Raw genomic sequence first — 20,192 nt, 5'->3', positions numbered from 1 at the left:
AGAGGCAAGGAATAAGAAAAGTCTCATTGACTATGTTATTGTTGATAGTGATGTTTTCTCCCTGGTGCAGGACACCAGAGTGTATAGAGAATTTGAAATTGGAGGTGATCACTATTTCGTCTTGAGCAGGATAAAATTGAATTTCATATTGAAAATAATAACATATATAAGAAAGTTTTAAAGCGAATAAAAGTTGAGCAGCTCTCAAATGTGAACTGTAGAAAATACAAAATACAAAATACAAAAAAGATTATTGAAGAAAAAATGAAAGAGTTTGAGAACAGGAATCAAACCTTGGAGATTCAGTGGCAAGCCTTGAAGAAAACCCTGATTGATTCAGCTAGAGAGGCATGTGGTGAAGTTGTCTGCAAGGATAGAAAAATTAGAACTCCATGGTGGACACAGGAAGTTAAAGAAGCAGTGAAGGAAAAGAAGAAAGCATATCAAAAGTTCCTGGTAAATAAGTCAGCTTGTGCTCTTAGAGAATACAGAGACAAATGTAAGAAAGCTAAACACTGTGTAAAAGTAGCTAAACAAAAGTCATGGGAGGACTTTGGCAAGAACACAAAAAATAAATATCAAGAAGGTGGCAAAGTATTCTGGAGGTTGTTGAAGAAGCTTAGGAATGGAGGAAAGAGTGCTGTAAAAGCAGTTAAAGATGATAAAGGTGAAAAGGTGACATGAAAATGGGAGAAAAAGATATCCTCGAAGTATGGAATAATTACTTCGAGAAATTGCTAAATGAAACAAGCGGTTGATAGCACAGTCAGGCCCGTCTGGTGGCGTGTGCAAAATGTGCAATATACACAGCGCCGCAGAAGAAAAGGCACTGAAAAGATGTCAAAAAATATGAGATAAGAGTTTAAATGAACAATGAATGGTACATATAATTATGAATGTACGTCGTCTTCCTTTCGGGCCCCTTCAGATCTTCCCAGAAACGAACAAATAAATTCTGAAATTGTATCCTGGACCCGGTTATATCACTGTAATTTCTGATAAAATTTACGAAAATATACCTAAAATTAACTTATGATGAATTTTTGAGTTCCATGTAAAAAAAAATTGTATAAGCAGAACTAATCCATAGGTAACATTATACTGTAAAGAGATTTTCATTTGTTTTTCATTTCCTGTTCGTTTTATTCACACTTTATTCAAAAAAACCTTTTTTTGGAAAGGCGCCTAACATTAATCGCACACACAAGAAAAATACTAGGCACTGAGCACAGTGGTAAAAAAACACTCAACAGGCATAGTCAGGAATACATATGCATAAGTAGAAAATGCCATCAAAGGCTTGAAATGTGAAAAGGCAGCAGGAGTAGATGATATTCGACCAGAAATGCTGAAGAATGGTGGTATAAAAGTCTTACAGTGGTTGAACTACATAGTTCAGAATGCCTGGACAGACGAACGAATTCCCGATGATTGGAATAGAGCTCTCATAGTACCCATATATAAAAAGGGAAATAAAACTGATGTGAGAATTACAGAGGTATATTCCTACTGAGTGTTCCTGGTAAGATTTATGCAAGTATACTTGAGAAACAGTTGAGAAGAATTGTGGGAGAAAAGCTTGATGAAGAACAAGCTGGATTCAGGTCAAATAGAGGCTGTCAGGATCAGATCTTAAGTTTACGACAAATAGTGGAGAAATCATGGGAATATAACAAAGATTGGTATTTAAGTTTTGTCGATTTGGAAAAGGCATATGACAAGGTACCAAGAGAGAAGCTATTCAATACGCTACAGTTATATGGTGTCAATGGAGCATTATATCAAGCAATACTTAGTCTTTATTTGAGTTGTAAGTCAGCAGTTAGAATTGAAGGAAGTACAGGAAGATGGTTTAATGTTAAATCTGGTGTGAGACAAGGATGTACATTATCCCCTCTTTTATTCATTATCTATATGGATCACATTATGAAGGAAAGTGATATTCAACATGATATCAAAATTGGAGAGGTGAATGTCAGCTCTTTGCTTTATGCAGATGATGTTATACTTCTAAATAAATCCGCTACAAGTCTGCAAGATTCTCTGACTAAATTGAATAACTGTTGTAATAGATATGAACGTCAGCAATAACAAGACAAAGTCAAGACAAGACAAGTCTGCAAGATTCTCTGACTAAATTGAATAACTGTTGTAATAGATATGGTATGAACGTCAGCAATAACAAGACAAAGACAATGAAAATAGGCAGAATTGTTGAAAATGTCAACTGTGTTGTGAACAGAGAACCTGAGGAACAAGTAAAACATTTCAGCTACTCAGGCATGATTTTTAGTGAAGATGGTGAATTAAATATAGAAATAGACAACAGAATCAACAAAGCTGGTATGGTAGGAAGTTAATTGAATAAATTCATATGGAATAAGAGAGAAATCAGTCGGAATACTAAATTAGCTGTATACAAGACAGTGTTCAAACCAGTTTTAACTTATGGATCTGAGAGCTGGGTCAGAAGTAAAACACTTGACCAAAGACTAGAGACTGCAGATATGAGAGTCCTGAGAAAGAATAGAGGCGTGAACAGATGGCATCAATGGCAATATCGTATTAAAAATGAGGATATTAGGAAAGAACTTGATATTGTCAGCATCCAGGAAAACGTTTGCAGAGCTAATCTCAGGTGGTATGGTCACTTAAACAGAATTGGTGAGGAAAGATTAACAAAACAAGTGTTCTCTGCAACAATCTGGCTCTTGTTATGGCATTCAGGCATGGACATTGTGTGTGTGATAACTGGAAACTTGATGCTTTTGATTAATACACACAATGGACAAAACATTAGAGATAGGTGTTATGGGAAGTTGACACTGGCATCCCCACACAGAGTAAAATACTCAAACTGAATGTAGGTGGTAAATAGGCAGACATCAAGACTTCCCAACACTGTATTGCAATCGACAAACATGGATAAAACATGATCTTAGCAACTCCAATTGTGGACATATTATCAGCACAAGACAGATGGGTCACTTATCACCCAAGTGGTAAGAACTCTAGGGTTCTTGATGACAACCACATCAAGGGTCTAGCATGAGTATACCATCAATGGATGTAACAGTGCCCAGTGAGTAAGTAGTGGCCAACCACATGCTACTGATGACTGGAGTTGACGTAGACTGTCCAAGCTTGTACAGACCAACTGAAGGGCAACAGTGGCACAAATCAGATCCAGTTTCAATGTTGGAGGTCCAAGCAGTGTCCGCAAGTGAATGGTACGGCTTATCCTGCATACCATGGGCTATGGGAACTGATGTCCTAATTGTGTACTGTTGACAGCTCGTCATCAGGTGCTGCACCTCACCTAGTGTCAGAACTATCAAAACTGGAACAGCTGTGTGGTCTGATGAATCTCATTATCAGTTGTACCAAGCTGACAGGAGGGTGCAGGTGTGGCATCAAGAGCATGAAGCCATGGTTCTGTTGTGCCAGGTTGGCTTTGTTCAAGGAGGTGGTTCTGTGATGGTTTGGGGGGGGGGGGGGAGCCTTCTCATGTGACACATTAGGTCACATGAGAAGGCTCCCCCAATGAGAGGTCATCCTAACCTATAGGAGTTACCAAACTCCTATAGGTTTGGTAACTCCTATAGGTTAGGATGTTAGGATGACCTCTCATTGCTTCTGCCTTTGTATCTCCACTACTGGGCTTGGCTCCCACTGACGAGACCTCAATAAAGGTCGAAACCGGTATGGGTAGTGGCCCTTGCCTTAATGCATAGCATTACACATATCCGCAAGGAGATGTGCTTTGCATTATGGGAGATACTGAGATAGGAGTGATGAGATCTTTCTCCACCTTTGCAACGAGTTGCCTGATATTGCACGACCTTATCCCAGTCCTGAAGATACTTTCAGGTGCAAACTTTGTTTGCTCACACTTGGATAAAGGATTAAATTAAACTTATTATAGTCTAACCAAGTGAAAAATAAACTCTCAATACCATTACTAACAACACACTTGCTCAGTTACCATAGATGGTCCCTAGTTCTCCTGCCACCACATCTGTTCTGAAAAATTTCCTCGGAATTACTAGTAAAAACCCCTCAGTAATTTGAATGTCTCAATCATATCACCTCTTTTCTGCCTATCAGCCTCTGTAACCCACAAAACTTCAACCTGTTCTCATAAGGTTCATTCCATAGACCTGCTACTATCTTGGTCACTTGCCTCTGGATCCTGTTTACCACCTCTCCATCACCAAGAAAGAAACCCTGGCACCCAGATCTGCATGCAGTAGTAAAGATGGGAATCTTATCAAGGCTCAATAAAGAGGAACAATAACCCGCTTGTCTCTGCTCGTCAAAGTATTCTTCAGTAACCAAGTGATTTGATGAGCTGCTTTAGCCACTTTTGCTATGTGCTCCCTAAACTTTAACTCTCTATCCATGAATACTTCTAAGTCTCTGGCTTTGCCAATTTCCTAAGTACAGTTCCACCAATGTGGTATACTGCTGATAATCTTTTCATCCCAAAATGCATAACCTTACACTTTGCCACATTAAACTGACATCCATTCTCCTTAGCCCAGTCTGCCAATCTATCCAAACCATTCCACAAAATTTTAACATCATGTGTATTAACTATTGCTCTATCCAACTTTGCATCATTGGCAAATAACTGAACAGTTCCACTCAGATCCTTTCCTATATCATTAATGAACAAACTAAATAGCAGTGGTTCAAGAACAGAACCTTGTGCACACCATTAGTCCTCCCAGATACTCTTTTGGACTCTAATTCTGAATAACTACTCGCTGATAGCCAGCCTGGCTGGCCGAGTAGTTAGCGTGTCCGCTCTCCAGCCAAAAGGCTGCGGGCTCGAATCCCGCGTGTGCATGGATGTTTGTGATTGTCTGTGGAAATACTAGTGGTGGTGGTCGGCGGTAGATGGCGTTGGTGTAGTTGCGGTCAGTTGGTGGATACAGAGCTGTAGAGCAGAGTCGAGCCCTCCCTCGATGAGTCTTTGGACTCCCTGGAGGTGTCAAATAATAATAATAATAATAATATCTCTCCATCAACCACCCTCCTATCCATCTCACCAACCCTATGTTCATCCCCATGTGGTGCAGTTTACTGATTAGAATTCCATGTGATATCCTGTCAAAGGCCTTTGCAAAGCCCAGCAGTATCACCGTAAACCCATTACCCTTATCCAATTCAGCTGTCACTGTATTATAAAATGTGAGCAAGTTACTGAGGCATGATGTACCATTCACAAAACCATGCTGTCCCCATACAGTATCCCATTTCCATCTATCCATTCCTATAATTTGCTCTTGACCAACTTCTCCAATACTTTGACAATGACTCCTGATATTCACACTTCTGATATTCAATCCTAATTCAAACTAAAGGAGGACCGACACACTATTAAGTAGGTAGTATCTCTAATGTTTTGTCCATTGAGTGTAGTATTTAAGGGATATCTTTGGAGTGAGCTAGTTTGAATTTGTGAATAATAATGAGATACACCCAAGGAATGGTCAGCCACTTCTTAGCATTATTCTACAAGGAAAGGCTATGATGGTTCAACCACACCAGAATGCAGGACAAAAAGATTATGTTGAGAGATCCAGAAGGTGTTAGGAAAATGATAGTCCCAAATGAGATTGACCGACAATACCAAACAAGCCAGAATTATCAAAGAATATAAAATCCAAACATCATTTATCTCTTCTTACTTTCTTAAAAATAAAATCCCTGCTGTGATCTATCATGCATAAACATAGTCCTTTATTATGCTCTATTCAAAATCTATCAAGCAACATATCAGAGAATATGTCAGAGACACAAAATACCATACACGTGAGACCACAGCTTTCATCATGTATTATCCACAAACAACCTGAATGATGACTTAACAGAAAGACAAGTACTATGGAATGTATCTGAAATCCAACACAGCTGCGACTGCAACACTGAAAGAGAACTCCAGTGAAGGTTCAGTGTACTGTCTGTAAAACAGCTTCTTTTACATACATGTAATGCAACCAACCCCTAAAAAGGTCCTTTAGGTGGGTTGCATTACATTGGTAATAAAGGAGAAAGTAGTTATGATTAAATGCACATATTGCAGTTATATTCCGGTGATGTTTACATTCAACTTTAGTCAAACTCTTGCCCACATCTATACACTTTAATTTGAAACACTGTGTGTGTGTGGGGGGGGGGGGGGTTCAAATTACAATAATCCTATTCAGAGCAATGTGGAGAGAGAGATGGGGATAGAATCAGTAGACAAAATACCCTCAAACTTGCTGGGTATCCTAACCAGATCGTGGAAAAGAGATTTTGACAATAAAACACATTAGTTCAAAAATGACCAATAGGAGAAATATGGTGCTATGAGTGGGAGAAAATTACATTAATATGGATAGTATGTGATCATAGAATGATTCAGAGTCAATGACAAACAAAGTTATTCGATGATGTTTATTTTGCTCATTTCAAAAAATAATGTGATACAAAAAACATACCATACAGAGCTAACATGCTGCAAGGAGCTATCAAGGCATCCAAGTGGTCAATACAGGTGGTGTTCAATGTGTTGGCTTTTGTAGAGGACTAAATAGCTGATACTGCTTTACATCATTGTCTACAATGGAACAGAACTGATCTGGCTAAAGGTTATGCACATGATGAGCAATCTTGTCCTTCGAATCTGCCAGGTTAAGAGCTTTGAACTAATACACCATGCTTTTGAGGAAACCCCAAAGCCAAAAGTCACAAGAGTTAAGGTCTAGTGAATGTGGTGGCTGCTTCATAGAAAATTAGTGAGTGATTACTCCACTCTATCCTCTGTGAAATGTTGATGTAATAATTGTTGACCTTTACACCCGTGGGGGGAGTGTGCTCCATCTTGTATCAACACTGTTGTGTTCAGGAACCCTCTTTGCTGCAGTTGCAGAATGAGGAAACTGCTCAACATGTCCTAATAATGTTCAATTGTGACTGTGCAGGTCACAGGTCCAGTTTGATAGATTTCTTCAAAGAAAAAGGGTCCAATAATGAACTTAGCCATAAATCCATACTGTGACCTTTAGCGAATGTAAGGAAACTTGTTGAAATGCATGAAGAGTCTCTGTAGCCCAGATGTAGTTTTGAGCTTTTGCTGTTCCACAAACATTACTTCGTTTGCAGTTGGCATCTTCTGTTTGCAACTCCTGGCTGTGGCTGAGTTTATATGGGTAGCATTTCAATAATTTACACAAAGTTCTCCATACCATTGTGAATGGCAAATCTAACTGTCTTGCTATGGCACATGCACTGCACGAACCTACATTCTCATTTGACTGTTCAACATCTTCTGTTTGCTGCTCTTGGCTGTGACTGAGTTTATACAGGTAGTACTACAACATTTTATGCAAAGTTCTACAGTTCTACATACTGTTGTGTATGGCAAAATCTAATTATCTTGCTACAGCATGTGCACTGCATGAAGTTACAGAATTCTCATATAACTGCTCAACAACTGCAGTTGCAACATCTTCAGTCATTTGCAGAATTTTAGATTTATGCCCTCATCCTCGTTGGGTAACAAAACTGCCTGTCTCCTCAAATCGATGAAACATGCATCATACTGCATTTGGTGTCAGTGGGCCTTTTTTGCAAAGTCTTTTAGGCATCTATGAGCGAAGTGCTGCTGCAGCATTTCCCCTCATTCCTATGGAAACACTTAACAAGCAAAGCATGTTCAGGCAAAGCGAGATCCACTGCACAACTGAAATGACTGTTGATTCAGTCCAGCTCTATCGTTTATACCAGGCGTGGCCAACTTCATTCTATACAAGGGTCAATATATGATAAGTGGTAGCATCACGGGCCGCACACTTTTAGACAAAACTTAAATATAAATAAATTCTGCATTTTTTCAAGGCAACAGTTATATGTATTGAATTACTATATTTGTTAACTCATTTTTTACTACTGGGAGAACAATACAATACAAAATACTTGATTGATTTAAATATAAGTTGTTAAATTAAATTTAATTATATATTTCTTTTTTTTTTTACATGTAACACAACTTAATAAGAACACTGTGGGCGTTCATGTGTGGCACAAGTTCATCAAAGTCGATTTTCAATGATGATAATATTCGTCACAAATCCTGAAGGTGGTCATCAGTCAGTTTTCTTCTTTGTGATGATTTAACCGCCCTCATAGTTGAGAAAGTGCATTCACATATGTGCTTCCAAACATAGATGCAATTCTCAAGCTGAGATCACTCAATGAAGGATATTTTTCCCTTGGTACCAGTTTCCAAAAGTCAATGCCTATCTCCACCCTTGATTGGAAAAAGGGGTCACTTTGGAGGTCACACAACTCCAATTGAATAGTGTCATGCTGCTCTATAATTTCACATCTCATTGAATTACTGTACTGAGGATGTCCCAAGATATTTGGGATGAAATATTTACATATTAAAACATCACTGTGGTTAGTACGTGTGTTTTTTAGTGAATGAATTCACCACAGGTTTCATTGTATAAAAACATCAGGAGGCTCTGTGTGGTAAAATTCTGGAGATAGAGGATGTTATGAAAACTGTAATGAAGTGTGTGAATCTAATTAAGGGTGGAAATCGGGCCTTGATACACCGCAAGTTTCTTCTTTTTTTTCTAACAGAAATTTATTTTCTCTGGTCCGGTTAAATTTCAGTGGGAAGTTTTCTTACATCACACCACTTTGTATTTCACATTATCTCAGTATATTTTTGATTTTAACTTATTCATATCGGGGTGCTTAAGGGTCAAAGCTGTATAACTGAGAGGAGACCTCCACATAGCCTTTAAAGGAATGCGGAGAACCGACCAGGGCTTCTGACCTAATCTCCAATCCTCACCTTCTCATGGTGCACCCTGTTGGGTATCTACTTTGATACTGAAAGAAAGAGGATGGGCTGGCAATTTGGGATTTAGCCGACCAAATTGTATTCTTATTGGTTAAACCAAAATAAAAAATGATGGTACAACATGACAAAATTTCATGCCGGCTGGGGGGTCGCCCGGTTAAACAAGGCCCCCATTGTTTTCGCCAGGGAACCAGGGCGAACAGCGAAAAGTCAACTACTGGAACAAATCTGAAAACAAACCCCAACTCTACATCACCAGAGTTAAAGATCGGTACTATCAACATAAGAAGCCTGAATGGCAAAGAAATGGAGCTAGCTGAGGAATTAGATAAGTACCAGATCGACATAATAGGGGTGACTGAAACAAAAAAGACCAAAACTGGTGAGATCTTTCTGAGCAATAAATACAAAATATTATATTCAGGCAATGACAATCAAGGAAAAGAAGGAGTAGCCATAGTATTCAACACAAAATACGAGGCTAATCTTCTTCAATGGCAATCAGTCTCAAGTAGAGTAATGTGGGCAAATATGAGAATGGGGAACTGGACAATGAGACGTATTTGTGCCTATGGTCCCACAGAAGGTTCTACTAAGGTAGAAGTGGAGGAATTTTTTGATACTCTAGAAAAAGCAACTGACACAATGAAAAAGGAAAAGTTGGTCCTTGTTGGGGATCTAAATAGCAGAGTAGGAAATGATTGTGAGACATACAAAAATATTTTGGGAAAATTTGGAGAAAAGAGCAAAGCTAATAATAATGGCAAATATCTGTTGGATTTCTGCTCAGGACATGGACTGGTTATTACTAACACCATGTTCCAACATAAAAATGTGCACAAATTCACATGGAGAGAAGAGGCTAGGAATAAGAAAAGTCTCATTGACTATGTTATTGTTGATAGTGATGTTTTCTCCCTGGTGCAGGACACCAGAGTGTACAGAGGATTTGAAATTGGAAGTGATCTCTATTTAGTCTTGAGCAGGATAAAATTGAATTTCATATTGAAAAGAATAACACGTAAGAAAGTTTTAAAGCGAATAAAAGTTGAGCAGCTCTCAGATGTTAACTGTAGACTAAAATACAGAAAGATTATTGAAAAGAAAATGAAAGAGTTTGAAAACAGGAATCAAACCTTGGAGATTCAGTGGCAAACTCTGAAGAAAACATTGATTGATTCTGCCAGAGAGGCATGTGGTGAGGTTGTGTGCAAGGATAAAAAAATCAGAACTCCCTGGTGGACACAGGAAGTTAAAGAGGCAGTGAAGGAAAAGAAGAAAGCATATCAAAAGTTCCTGGCAAATAAGTCAACTTTTACTCTTACAGAATACAGAGACAAATGTAAGAAATCTAAACAGTGTGTAAAACTAGCTAAACAAAAGTCATGGGAGGACTTTGGCAAGAATATAGAAAATAAATATCAAGAAGGTGGCAAAATATTCTGGAGGTTGTTGAAGAAGCTTACGAATGGAGGAAAGAGTGCTGTAAAAGGAGTTAGAGATGATAAAGGTGACATGAAAATGGGAGAAAAAGATATCCTCGAAGTATGGAGTAATTACTTTGAAAAACTGCTAAATGAAACAAGCAGTGATGACAGCACAGTGATAAAAAACACTGACCAGGCATGCAGTCAGGAATACATATCCATACTTGAAGTAGAAAAAGCCATCAAAGGCTTGAAATGTGGAAAGGCAGCATGAGTAGATGATATTCGACCAGAAATGCTGAAGTATGGTGGTATAAAAGTCTTACAGTGGCTGCACTGCATAGTTCAGAAAGCCTGGACAGAGGGACGAATTCCCGATGATTGGAGTAGAGCTCTCATAGTACCCATATATAAAAAGGGAAATAAAACTGAATGTGAGAATTACAGAGGTATTTCTCTACTGAGTGTTCCTGGCAAGATCTATGCAAGTATACATGAGAAACGGTTGAGAAGAATTGTGGAAGAAAAGCTTGGTGAAGAACAAGCTGGATTCAGGCCAAATAGAGGCTGTCAGGATCAGATCTTCACTTTACGACAAATAGTCGAGAAAGCATGGGAATATAACTAAGATCTGTATTTAAGTTTTGTCAATTTGGAAAAGGCATATGACAAGGTGCCAAGAGAGAAGCTATTCAATACGCTGCAGTTATATGGTGTCAATGGGGCATTATATCAAGCAATACTTAGTCTTTATTTGAGTTGTAAGTCAGCAGTTAGAATTGAAGGATGTACAGGAAGATGGTTTAATGTTAAATCTGGTGTGAGACAAGGATGTACATTATCCCCTCTATTATTCATTATCTATATGGATCCCATTATGAAGGAAAGTGGTATTAAACCTGATATCAAAATTGGAGATGTTAATGTCAGCTCTTTGCTTTATGCGGATGATGTTATACTTCTAAATAAATCCGCTACAAGTCTGCAAGATTCTCTGACTAAATTGAATAGCTGTTGTAATAGATATGGTATGAAGGTCAGCAATAAAAAGACAAAGACAATGAAAATTGGCATAATCATTGAAAATGTCAACTGTGTTGTGAATGGAGAACCTGTGGAACAAGTAAAACATTTCAGCTACTTAGGCACAATTTTTACTGAAGATGGTAAATTAAATATAGAAATAGACAACAGAATCAACAAAGCTGGTATGGTGGAAAGTCATTTGAATAAATTCATATGGAATAAGAGAGAAATTAGTTGGAACACTAAATTAGCTGTATACAAGACAGTGTTCAAACCAGTTTTAAATTATGGATCTGAGAGCTGGGTCAGAAGTAAAACACTTGACCAAAGACTAGAGATTGCAGATATGAGAGTCCTGAGAAAGATTAGAGGCGTGAACAGATGGCATCAATGGCAATATCATATTAAAAATGAGGATATTAGGAAAGAACTTGACATTGTCAGCATCCAGGAATGCATTAGCAGAGCTAATCTCAGGTGGTATGGTCACTTAAATAGAATGGGAGAGAAAAGATTAGCAAAACAAGTGTTTTCTGCCAGGTTGGCAGGAAAACGACCCAGAGGAAGACCAAGATATAGGTGGATTGATACGGTACAAAGTGCCTTAGATGATAGAAATATAAGATCTGATAATGTTGGAGTCTTGAGAAGTAACAGATTGATTTGGAGGAAAATTTTAGATAGGAAGTTAGTAATGATGTAATTTTTTCATGTAGTACTGTAATATCCTGTACACCCTTTGAGGGTACATGGCAGGAATTTGATGATGATGCTTGAAGTTTCTTGATTGGTTGTTGAGTTAATCGCCAGGCTTCTGAATCATAAGTAGCCGTTGGGATAATAATTGTTTTACATAATTTTAATTTCAGACTTGTTGGGATTTTTTTATTTTTCCATATTTTTATTAGAATTATAATAAAACAATAAATTGTTAGTAAGTCTACAACAGTACACAACTGCTGCTGTTGTATACTTTGCAACAGTATACAACAGCAATTATATACTGTGCAAAGTGAAAAATCAAGTTCATCCACATGGATACACAAAGGATATAAATCAAATATTTTTACATTAACATTTATCTCTTTTATTAATTTTCTTATAATACTAAAAATATAATGTCCAGTAATTTTTGTAGTAATATTTAAAAGATTTTATCATTAAAATCCTCTAAAATGTACATATATTGATGCGTCAATCTTCTTAAATTGTTAATAAGATCAGTATCCTTTACAAGTGATGACATCTTGAGGCAACTGCCTTGTAGTCTCACCTATCATGTCGTAACTTTTTTCTTTTAATATATCAAACCTACACATGACAGGCTACAAAACATATAGCATCTGAGCATAAGGAGGCAAGGACAAGTTTTCTGCTTAGAGAGCAGCGGAGATGGGAACAGAGTATACTGCCAAAGATTAGGAAAACCGTGAATAACCTTAGGCTGCAAATGCTTAGTGCACTGTTCATACTGAAAAAATATTTCCCAAATTAAACCACTACAACAGCTGACTATAAAATTAACTTAATTATTAATGTAATCAGAACACAAAAAATGACATTACACTAGATTTTTTATAATTAGGCCTTATCAAAGGTACACATATATCATAAATACAATGACATGCTTAGAGCTAAAGCAGACGTGGATGATTAGTAGTTCAACATATATTACTGATTACAAATCACAGGCTATTCCACTGTGATTGACTTCTTTGGGGGAGGTAACTCTTTGTTGACAAGTTTTAATCAGGTCTTAATGATATCAAATCTTTGTAGAGGACTGGGTTTTCGAAGAACCTATGAGGCCAGTATTATGTTTTTTTCTTAAATGTGTACATTCTTTAGTCAGTATACTTGCAGCCTAGATGGAATTAAAACCACGATCCTTTCAACTAAATGGCAAATGTTGCAATGTCATCGTGGCTGTACTATGGAGGCATTTTTGTGAAGAGTGATGATGGTATGATGTGCATGAAGATATTTCTTTGTATGTGTATATTTTTTGTAAACTGTGCATCTAAAGACAGCCATTTGGGTTTTATATGACTACAGTATGTGAAATTTATATACACTATTCATGCACTTCCTGATCGAAAGATAACTGCTTGCTGTCACTGAGAGTGCTGGTAATGGCTATCTGAAGAATTTGCTTTTAGTTTGAATCTTGATTCCCCTCCCATCCTATGCAGTCAGACCAAGTAAACTTTGAACACCATCTTTACTAATACAGCTGAAGCAACCACTTGTAAAATATATGCCAAATGCATGAGCACCCAAGAGCATTACAGATAAGATCCCTTTTAGAAGTCTCAAATATAACTAACCTGCTATTTTTTGTATGATAGCAAGAGGTTATCTATTTGTATATATGTATAAATATCTAGATGGCCTGGTTGGCTGAGTGGTCAATGTATTTGTTCTCCAGCCAAGGGATGGTGGGTTCAATTCCTGCCAGGGACATGGATGTTTGTTATGGTCCTACTAACTCTTTGTAGAAAGGGCATCTACAACCCTATCACTTCTAGAAGAAGGCTTTACTCCAAAAACTCAATGAGGTATGGGAGTGACCATACAGCATCAAAATGATGTTATTGTGTCGACTTCTGTCTAATATATGTACCTTTTTAGTCTATCATACAAATACCCATGTATGATAGACTAAAAAGGTACATATATTAGGTACATATATATCACATGGTACCTCTGAATAACAATGGAATTGCCTCAGGGTCGAGCCAATACCAGAGTATCAGAGTATTTGAGATCAACCTCTCCTAAAGCACTAAGAAATTTATTTTTTATTGCTGTGCCACTTAGGGCTTTTAGATTAAATAAACTATATCAATCAAGAGGCAATCTCTAGATTGTACTTAAGTGATACCTTGACCTTGCAGACGTGGCCAAAATCTCTTCTTTCTAATTTCCTGCTTAGGTTCGTATTAAGTTTTATAAGATGTGCATCGGATTCCAAATTAGATATTGGAATCCGATGCACATTGGATTCCAATATTTAATTGGATTCAAAAATTGAAATCTTAATTGGATTCAAAAGCAAAGGTTTATTGAACTATAATTATGCATATACAGTACATGTTAGTTTTGTTCTCATTCTAAGAGAGTTCCTGACAATTGTTAACATTAAAACACTCTAACAACATACAGATATTCAAACTGATTATTTTTATATTAGCAATATCAATTTTATCAACAAACAAGCACTCTAACTAGGTATGATATTCACAGCAATAATTTTTCAATCCAGTCACAACCAAACCACTCTAGATAGCATCAATGTCTTTCACAATTTGTTATTAATATCACTCTTTACTCTGAATTTTATCATAACACTCTTTAAACACATATTATAATTCAATTCCATAAGGAGACAGTAAATTTACGGTATTTATCTCAAGATCACTACAGTTCAGTTCTTTATAATACTATTAATGTTCTTTCCTCTGAATCACAATGCAGCACAAATCCTTTCATCCATAGCTAACAAAATTAATAAATTCTACTTATCTATCTTGAACGTTCATCACGTTAATTGATCTTCAGGAATCTGTTTCTCCTTGATCGAATTTTCCATAGGTTCCTCTCTGGCTTTAAGCACGCACATGGTTCTCCTTGCTATCTGTGAACGTTTACGATCTCTGCATAACTAGCACATAACCTTTCTTTCTGGGATGGCTGAGCCTATACTCGCTCCACGGGACTACGGACCTCGAGTTTCTGCCAATGCCTCGATCAAAACCTCCAGAGTGGAGGCGCTGCCACCCTTCTCCAGTTCACAACACCAGAAGATCAGGAACAAAAAGCCTTGTGTGTGTGTGTGTGTGGGTTCTTGACCCTTTTATTTCGCCTTGGTTCCCGGTGATTCTCGCACTCTGCGATGTCCACCTAGCGCTTTCACGTGGGTCGACGTAACAGTGTCCACCTTTCTCCACTACCCTATCTCGTGTGCCGTCAGTATGCGATTGCCCGGGGCAAACTGCTCCCCTCACATTACTACCCTTGCATTCATATTTGGCTCTAACAAATATTAAATATTTACATTTCCACTGTTATTTACACAAACTAGTGAGTGGTCTTTTGTTGAAATACTAGATAACTACTCGTTTTCCTTAAGTTTGAAACATTTAACATATTTACAAAGCTGTATTATAATACCTAGAGACAAACACATGTATTTAATTTCCTTTTCATTGGGTTATGCATGTTAAACCATGATATGATTGGAGTTCCTAAAATCACAATCTATCACAATTTAACAATGTCACACGTGAATAACTAACTATGCATATCTACGTACATAGAAATATGTACAATTTCTCTCCACCTTACTGTTCACAGCAGTAAGGCATGGAAAATTCCTGATAATTTATTATGCAATAATATAATGTAAATAAAATATCAAGAGCTTAAAATAGTGTTCTTTAATAAGACACACACTTGAGTACCAGAGAGATCTTCTTGATTTTTGAGTTCTTGATGGACGGGTTCATAAGGAGGTAATCCCATTGGATACACAATCATTGATGCTCCCCTAAGAATGTCTAATGCATCTTTGATTGAAATCTGAGTTAAAGACATGTCAGCATCTACTAGTTTCTGTTTAAAAATGAAAAATTGATTTCTTGATTAGTTATCAATAATAAACTCAGTATTATATGAGAGTTATAAGCTATCATAATGATATAAACTATTATAGATGATATTATAAACTCAGTATTATATGATAAATATTAAGTTATTTAAAATGGGACAAACAGACATATTTGATTACTTTTTTTAATAGAAGAGATATCAAGAATCAAAAATTTAAAGTTTTCATAATTATACAAAGAACAAAAATCATTTCAATCTGCTGTTAGTCCTCATGGAGTTCCACATATGAAGTCAACTTTATAGGGAAAAGTGCAGTGTAGTGAATTTTATTTTGGAAAAAAAAAATATCCTTTTCACTGAAGGGAAGGAGTTCTGAATAAAGCATCTTCAAAAATATCAGAATTTGGTAGTTATAACTATAATTTCTTGCATCAGCTTCAAACCTGGATAAAGTTGTTAATTCATGAAATTTTACTCACATTTTGCTAATGACAAGAAAAGTTTAATTATACATTGATAAAACTTTATTTTATGATGGGCTAAAAACACTACACTGTATAATTAAGTTTATTCTTACAGTTGAGATATATAAATTTGATGAAAAACATCTTATTATCAGTTCTTACTAAAGCAAATAAGGAAAACAGAAATAGTGTGTTATAGTGTCAAGTTTGAAATTGTGAATCAGCTTTAAATATCTCAGTAAATATTCCCATATCATTCCAAATCTCACAATATTCAACATCACCTTTCATATTCTGCCAATAAGAGAACGGAAGAATCTTATCCAATTTAGATACCAAAAAGTATCTAAATTGGACAAAAAGTCTCCTGGTCTTGAAGGAATTGTTCCAATTACACAGTATGTTTAATTGGAGAAATGTTTAGTTGCTTGCTGGTGATGCAAAGATGGAAAGGAATGATTTAACACAATCACAACAAAGTAAGCAGGAAACTGTCACTACCACCTTGGCTGTGGGGGTGGGACAAGAGGATACATCTCATTCTGCCACAGTTTCCTGTTTGCATGTTGGCAGATGCACCACACATCATAACCTGTTCTTTGATTGTCACCAAATCTGTGTAAAGAGGAGAGAGGAATGTGTTTGTTTCGTTTCAGGATATATTAGAAAACAATAGTTAAGGAGAATGCTGTATTTGATTGATATATCTGAGTTATATCAGATATAACGAAAAGATGTAAATATGTTTTTTTTTTTTTAAATTTGATTTTTTATGGTGTAAAGACATCAAGGGTCATACTGTGCCAGGACACAGGATAACAGAAGTACATATGGTAATTGGTTAGTAGGCCAATCACAAACATCCATGCCCTTGGCAGGATTCGAACCCACAGCCTCTTGGCTTGAGAGTGGATACGCTAACCACTCAGCCAACCTAGGCTGACGTAAATATAAATGAGTCATGTGAGAATGCCAAATATAAGGAAAAGAAAGAACAGGTGTGAACAGAAATCATTTCGTTACTGGCAAGTGAATTATTAATAGTTTACAATTGTGTTATTATATTTGTGTGTGTCCAATAAGCTGCTGGGGTGGAGCGAATTACATGTGATTCATAAAATCTAGACTTCATTACTGAGATAAAGAGCCAATAGGCTTCACTTCGGCGAAGTAAGTTTATTCAAATTAAGTGGATATTAAATCCAACATTATTTCTTAGCTGAATAAGAAACTCAAAGATAGAAAATCTAAGAGTTTCATGCCGAATATAGAAAACTATAAAAGTTCGGCAAGTCCAAGCATAATCCAACACCTGGCACATGCTGGGGCATGGTTTGAACTCGTAGTAAAGGTGGAGTAAGTTCCGATCACTGTCCTTAGTATTTTCTGATAATGTACAACACAACTCCTAGGAGATGTGATGTTTTCTATCTATGAGTTTCTTATTCGGCTAAGAAATAATGCTGGATTCAATATCTACTTAATTTGAATAATCTAGACTTCATGTTTGAATTTATGATTATATTTATGATATAATTAAAAATTTTAATTTATAATATAATTAAAAAAAAATGGGGAGAGGGAAAGATATGTTTCCAAAATATAATTAACTAACCAACCAACAAACAAACAAACAGCAGTTGTATGCAACTGTAGTTCAGTAAATAACTAAAGGGAAGGGATTATTATTCAATGAACTAATGATGTTGCTCAGCTGATTCATCCTAGGAAGTTTGGGAGATTCTCATTTTATGTCAACATCAAACATTGTTTTTGTATTATTTATTAATAATAATTTCTAGCACATAGCAACCATTTTTAATTCGTAAGTTGATTTGCATTCCTGTTCTTTTGATTTGCTCGTTATTTCTACACACTAATGATGCACTGTTATTTCATCATAATCATCAATATCATCTAAAATGCCTGACATTTACCCTCACAGGGTGTACAGGATATGATAGTACTACATGAAAAATTTACATCATTACTAACTTCCTATCTACAATTTTCCTCCAAATCAATCACCTGTCAAAGTTCCAACATTGTCAGATCTTATATTTCTATCTTCTAAGGCACTTTTTACTGTATCAATCTACCTATATCTTGGTCACCCTCTGGGCAGAAAACATTAGCAAAACTTGTTTTGCTAATCTTTCCTCTCCCATTCTGTTTAAGTGACCATACCACCTGAGATTAGCTCTGCTAACACATTCCTAGATGCTAAATGTCAAGTTCTTTCCTAATATCCTCATTTTTAATATGATATTACCATTTATGCCATCTGTTCACACCCCCTGATCTTTCTCAGGATTCTCATATCTGCAGTCAAGTGGTTTACTTCTAACCCAGCTCTCAGATCCGTAAGTTAAAACTGGTTTGAACACTGTCTTGTATACAGCTAATTTAGTGTTTTGATTAATTTCTCTCTCATTTCATATAAATTTATTCAGTTGACTTCCTACCTTACCAGCTTCGTTGATCCTGTTGTCTATTTCCATATTTAATTTACCATCTTCACTGAAAATTGTGTTAAGTAGCTGAAATCTTTTACTTGTTCTATAGTTTCTCCATTCACAATGCAGTTAATATTTTCAATGTTTCTGCCTATTTTCATTGTCTTCGTCTTGTTATTGCTGACCCTCATACCATATCTATTACAACAGTTATTCAATTTAGTCAGGGAATCTTGCAGACTTGTAGCAGATTTATTTAGAAGTATAACATCATCCTCATGATATTAATGTTAGCTCTTTGCTTTATGCAGATGATGTTATATCCAATTTTGATATCAGGATCACATTATCACGGATCATAATGTGATCCGTATAGATAACGAATAACAGAGGGGATAATGTACATCCTTGTCTGACACCAGATTTAACATAAAACCATCTTAATGTACTTCCTTCAATTCTAATGGCTGACTTACAACTCATTATAAAGATAAGTATTGCTTGATATAATGCCTCACTGACACCATACAACTGTAGTGTTTTAAATAGCTTCTCTCTTGGCACCTTGTCATATGCTTCTTCCAGATCTACAAAACTTAAATACAGATCTTTGTTATATTCCCATGATTTCTCAACTATTTTTCATCAAGTGAAAAATCTGATCTTGACAGGCCTCTGTTTAGCCTGAATCCATCTTGTTCTTCACCAAGCTTCCCTTCCACAATCCTTCTCAACTGTTTCTCAAGTATACTGGCATAAATCTTACCAGGAACACTCAGTAGAGAAATACCTCTGTAATTTTTCATTCAGTTTTATTTCCCTTTTTATATATATATGGATACTATGAGAGCTCTACTTCAATCATCTGGAATTTGTCCCTCTTTCCAGGCCCTCTGAACTATGCAGTGCAGCCACTGTAAGACTTTTATACCTCCATACTTGAACATTTCAGTACAAAATATCTGTACTTTCATTAAAGTTTATTACTGTGGTTATGGTGTAAGTTTGTTACTTCATAATGGTTATCAGTTTAATGCAGCAAAGATGTAATGTTATACACTGAACATTACATAATGTTTTAAAGATTACATAATGTGCATTATACTGACAGTACTGGACTGCAGAAGTTGATGACCTGAGAGTTTGGGGATGATTTGGGGGAAGGTTAAGTTCAGACGGCATACTGCAAAAGTATACAAAACATTTCAAAAGATCACTTAGATTACTAATTATATGAAGAGCCAAAGGCTTCAATTCGGTGACATGAAGTTATTTAAGTTAAGCGATATTACATCCCATATTGTTTCTTAGCCGAATAAGAAACTCAAAGAGTTTCATG

General features: G+C 36.4%; 1 protein-coding gene across 1 annotated transcript in view; it reads right to left on the bottom strand.

Annotated features, from left to right (window-relative positions):
* The window catches only part of LOC150095954 (cilia- and flagella-associated protein 298), a 125,323-nt gene that overhangs the window by 49,619 nt on the left and 55,512 nt on the right, over positions 1 to 20,192 (bottom strand). Inside the window, exon 5 of the mRNA XM_090408835.1 lies at positions 15,778 to 15,936. Coding sequence (XP_090264961.1) covers positions 15,778 to 15,936 — 159 coding nt within the window. The remainder of the gene's footprint in view (positions 1 to 15,777; positions 15,937 to 20,192) is intronic.

This window comes from Typopeltis vanoorti, chromosome 19 (assembly GCF_054136105.1).
Source record: "Typopeltis vanoorti isolate ZY-2024b chromosome 19, IOZ_Tvanoo_1.0, whole genome shotgun sequence".
Taxonomy (NCBI): domain Eukaryota; kingdom Metazoa; phylum Arthropoda; class Arachnida; order Uropygi; family Thelyphonidae; genus Typopeltis; species Typopeltis vanoorti.
This window is presented reverse-complemented; position numbering and strand designations above follow the sequence as displayed.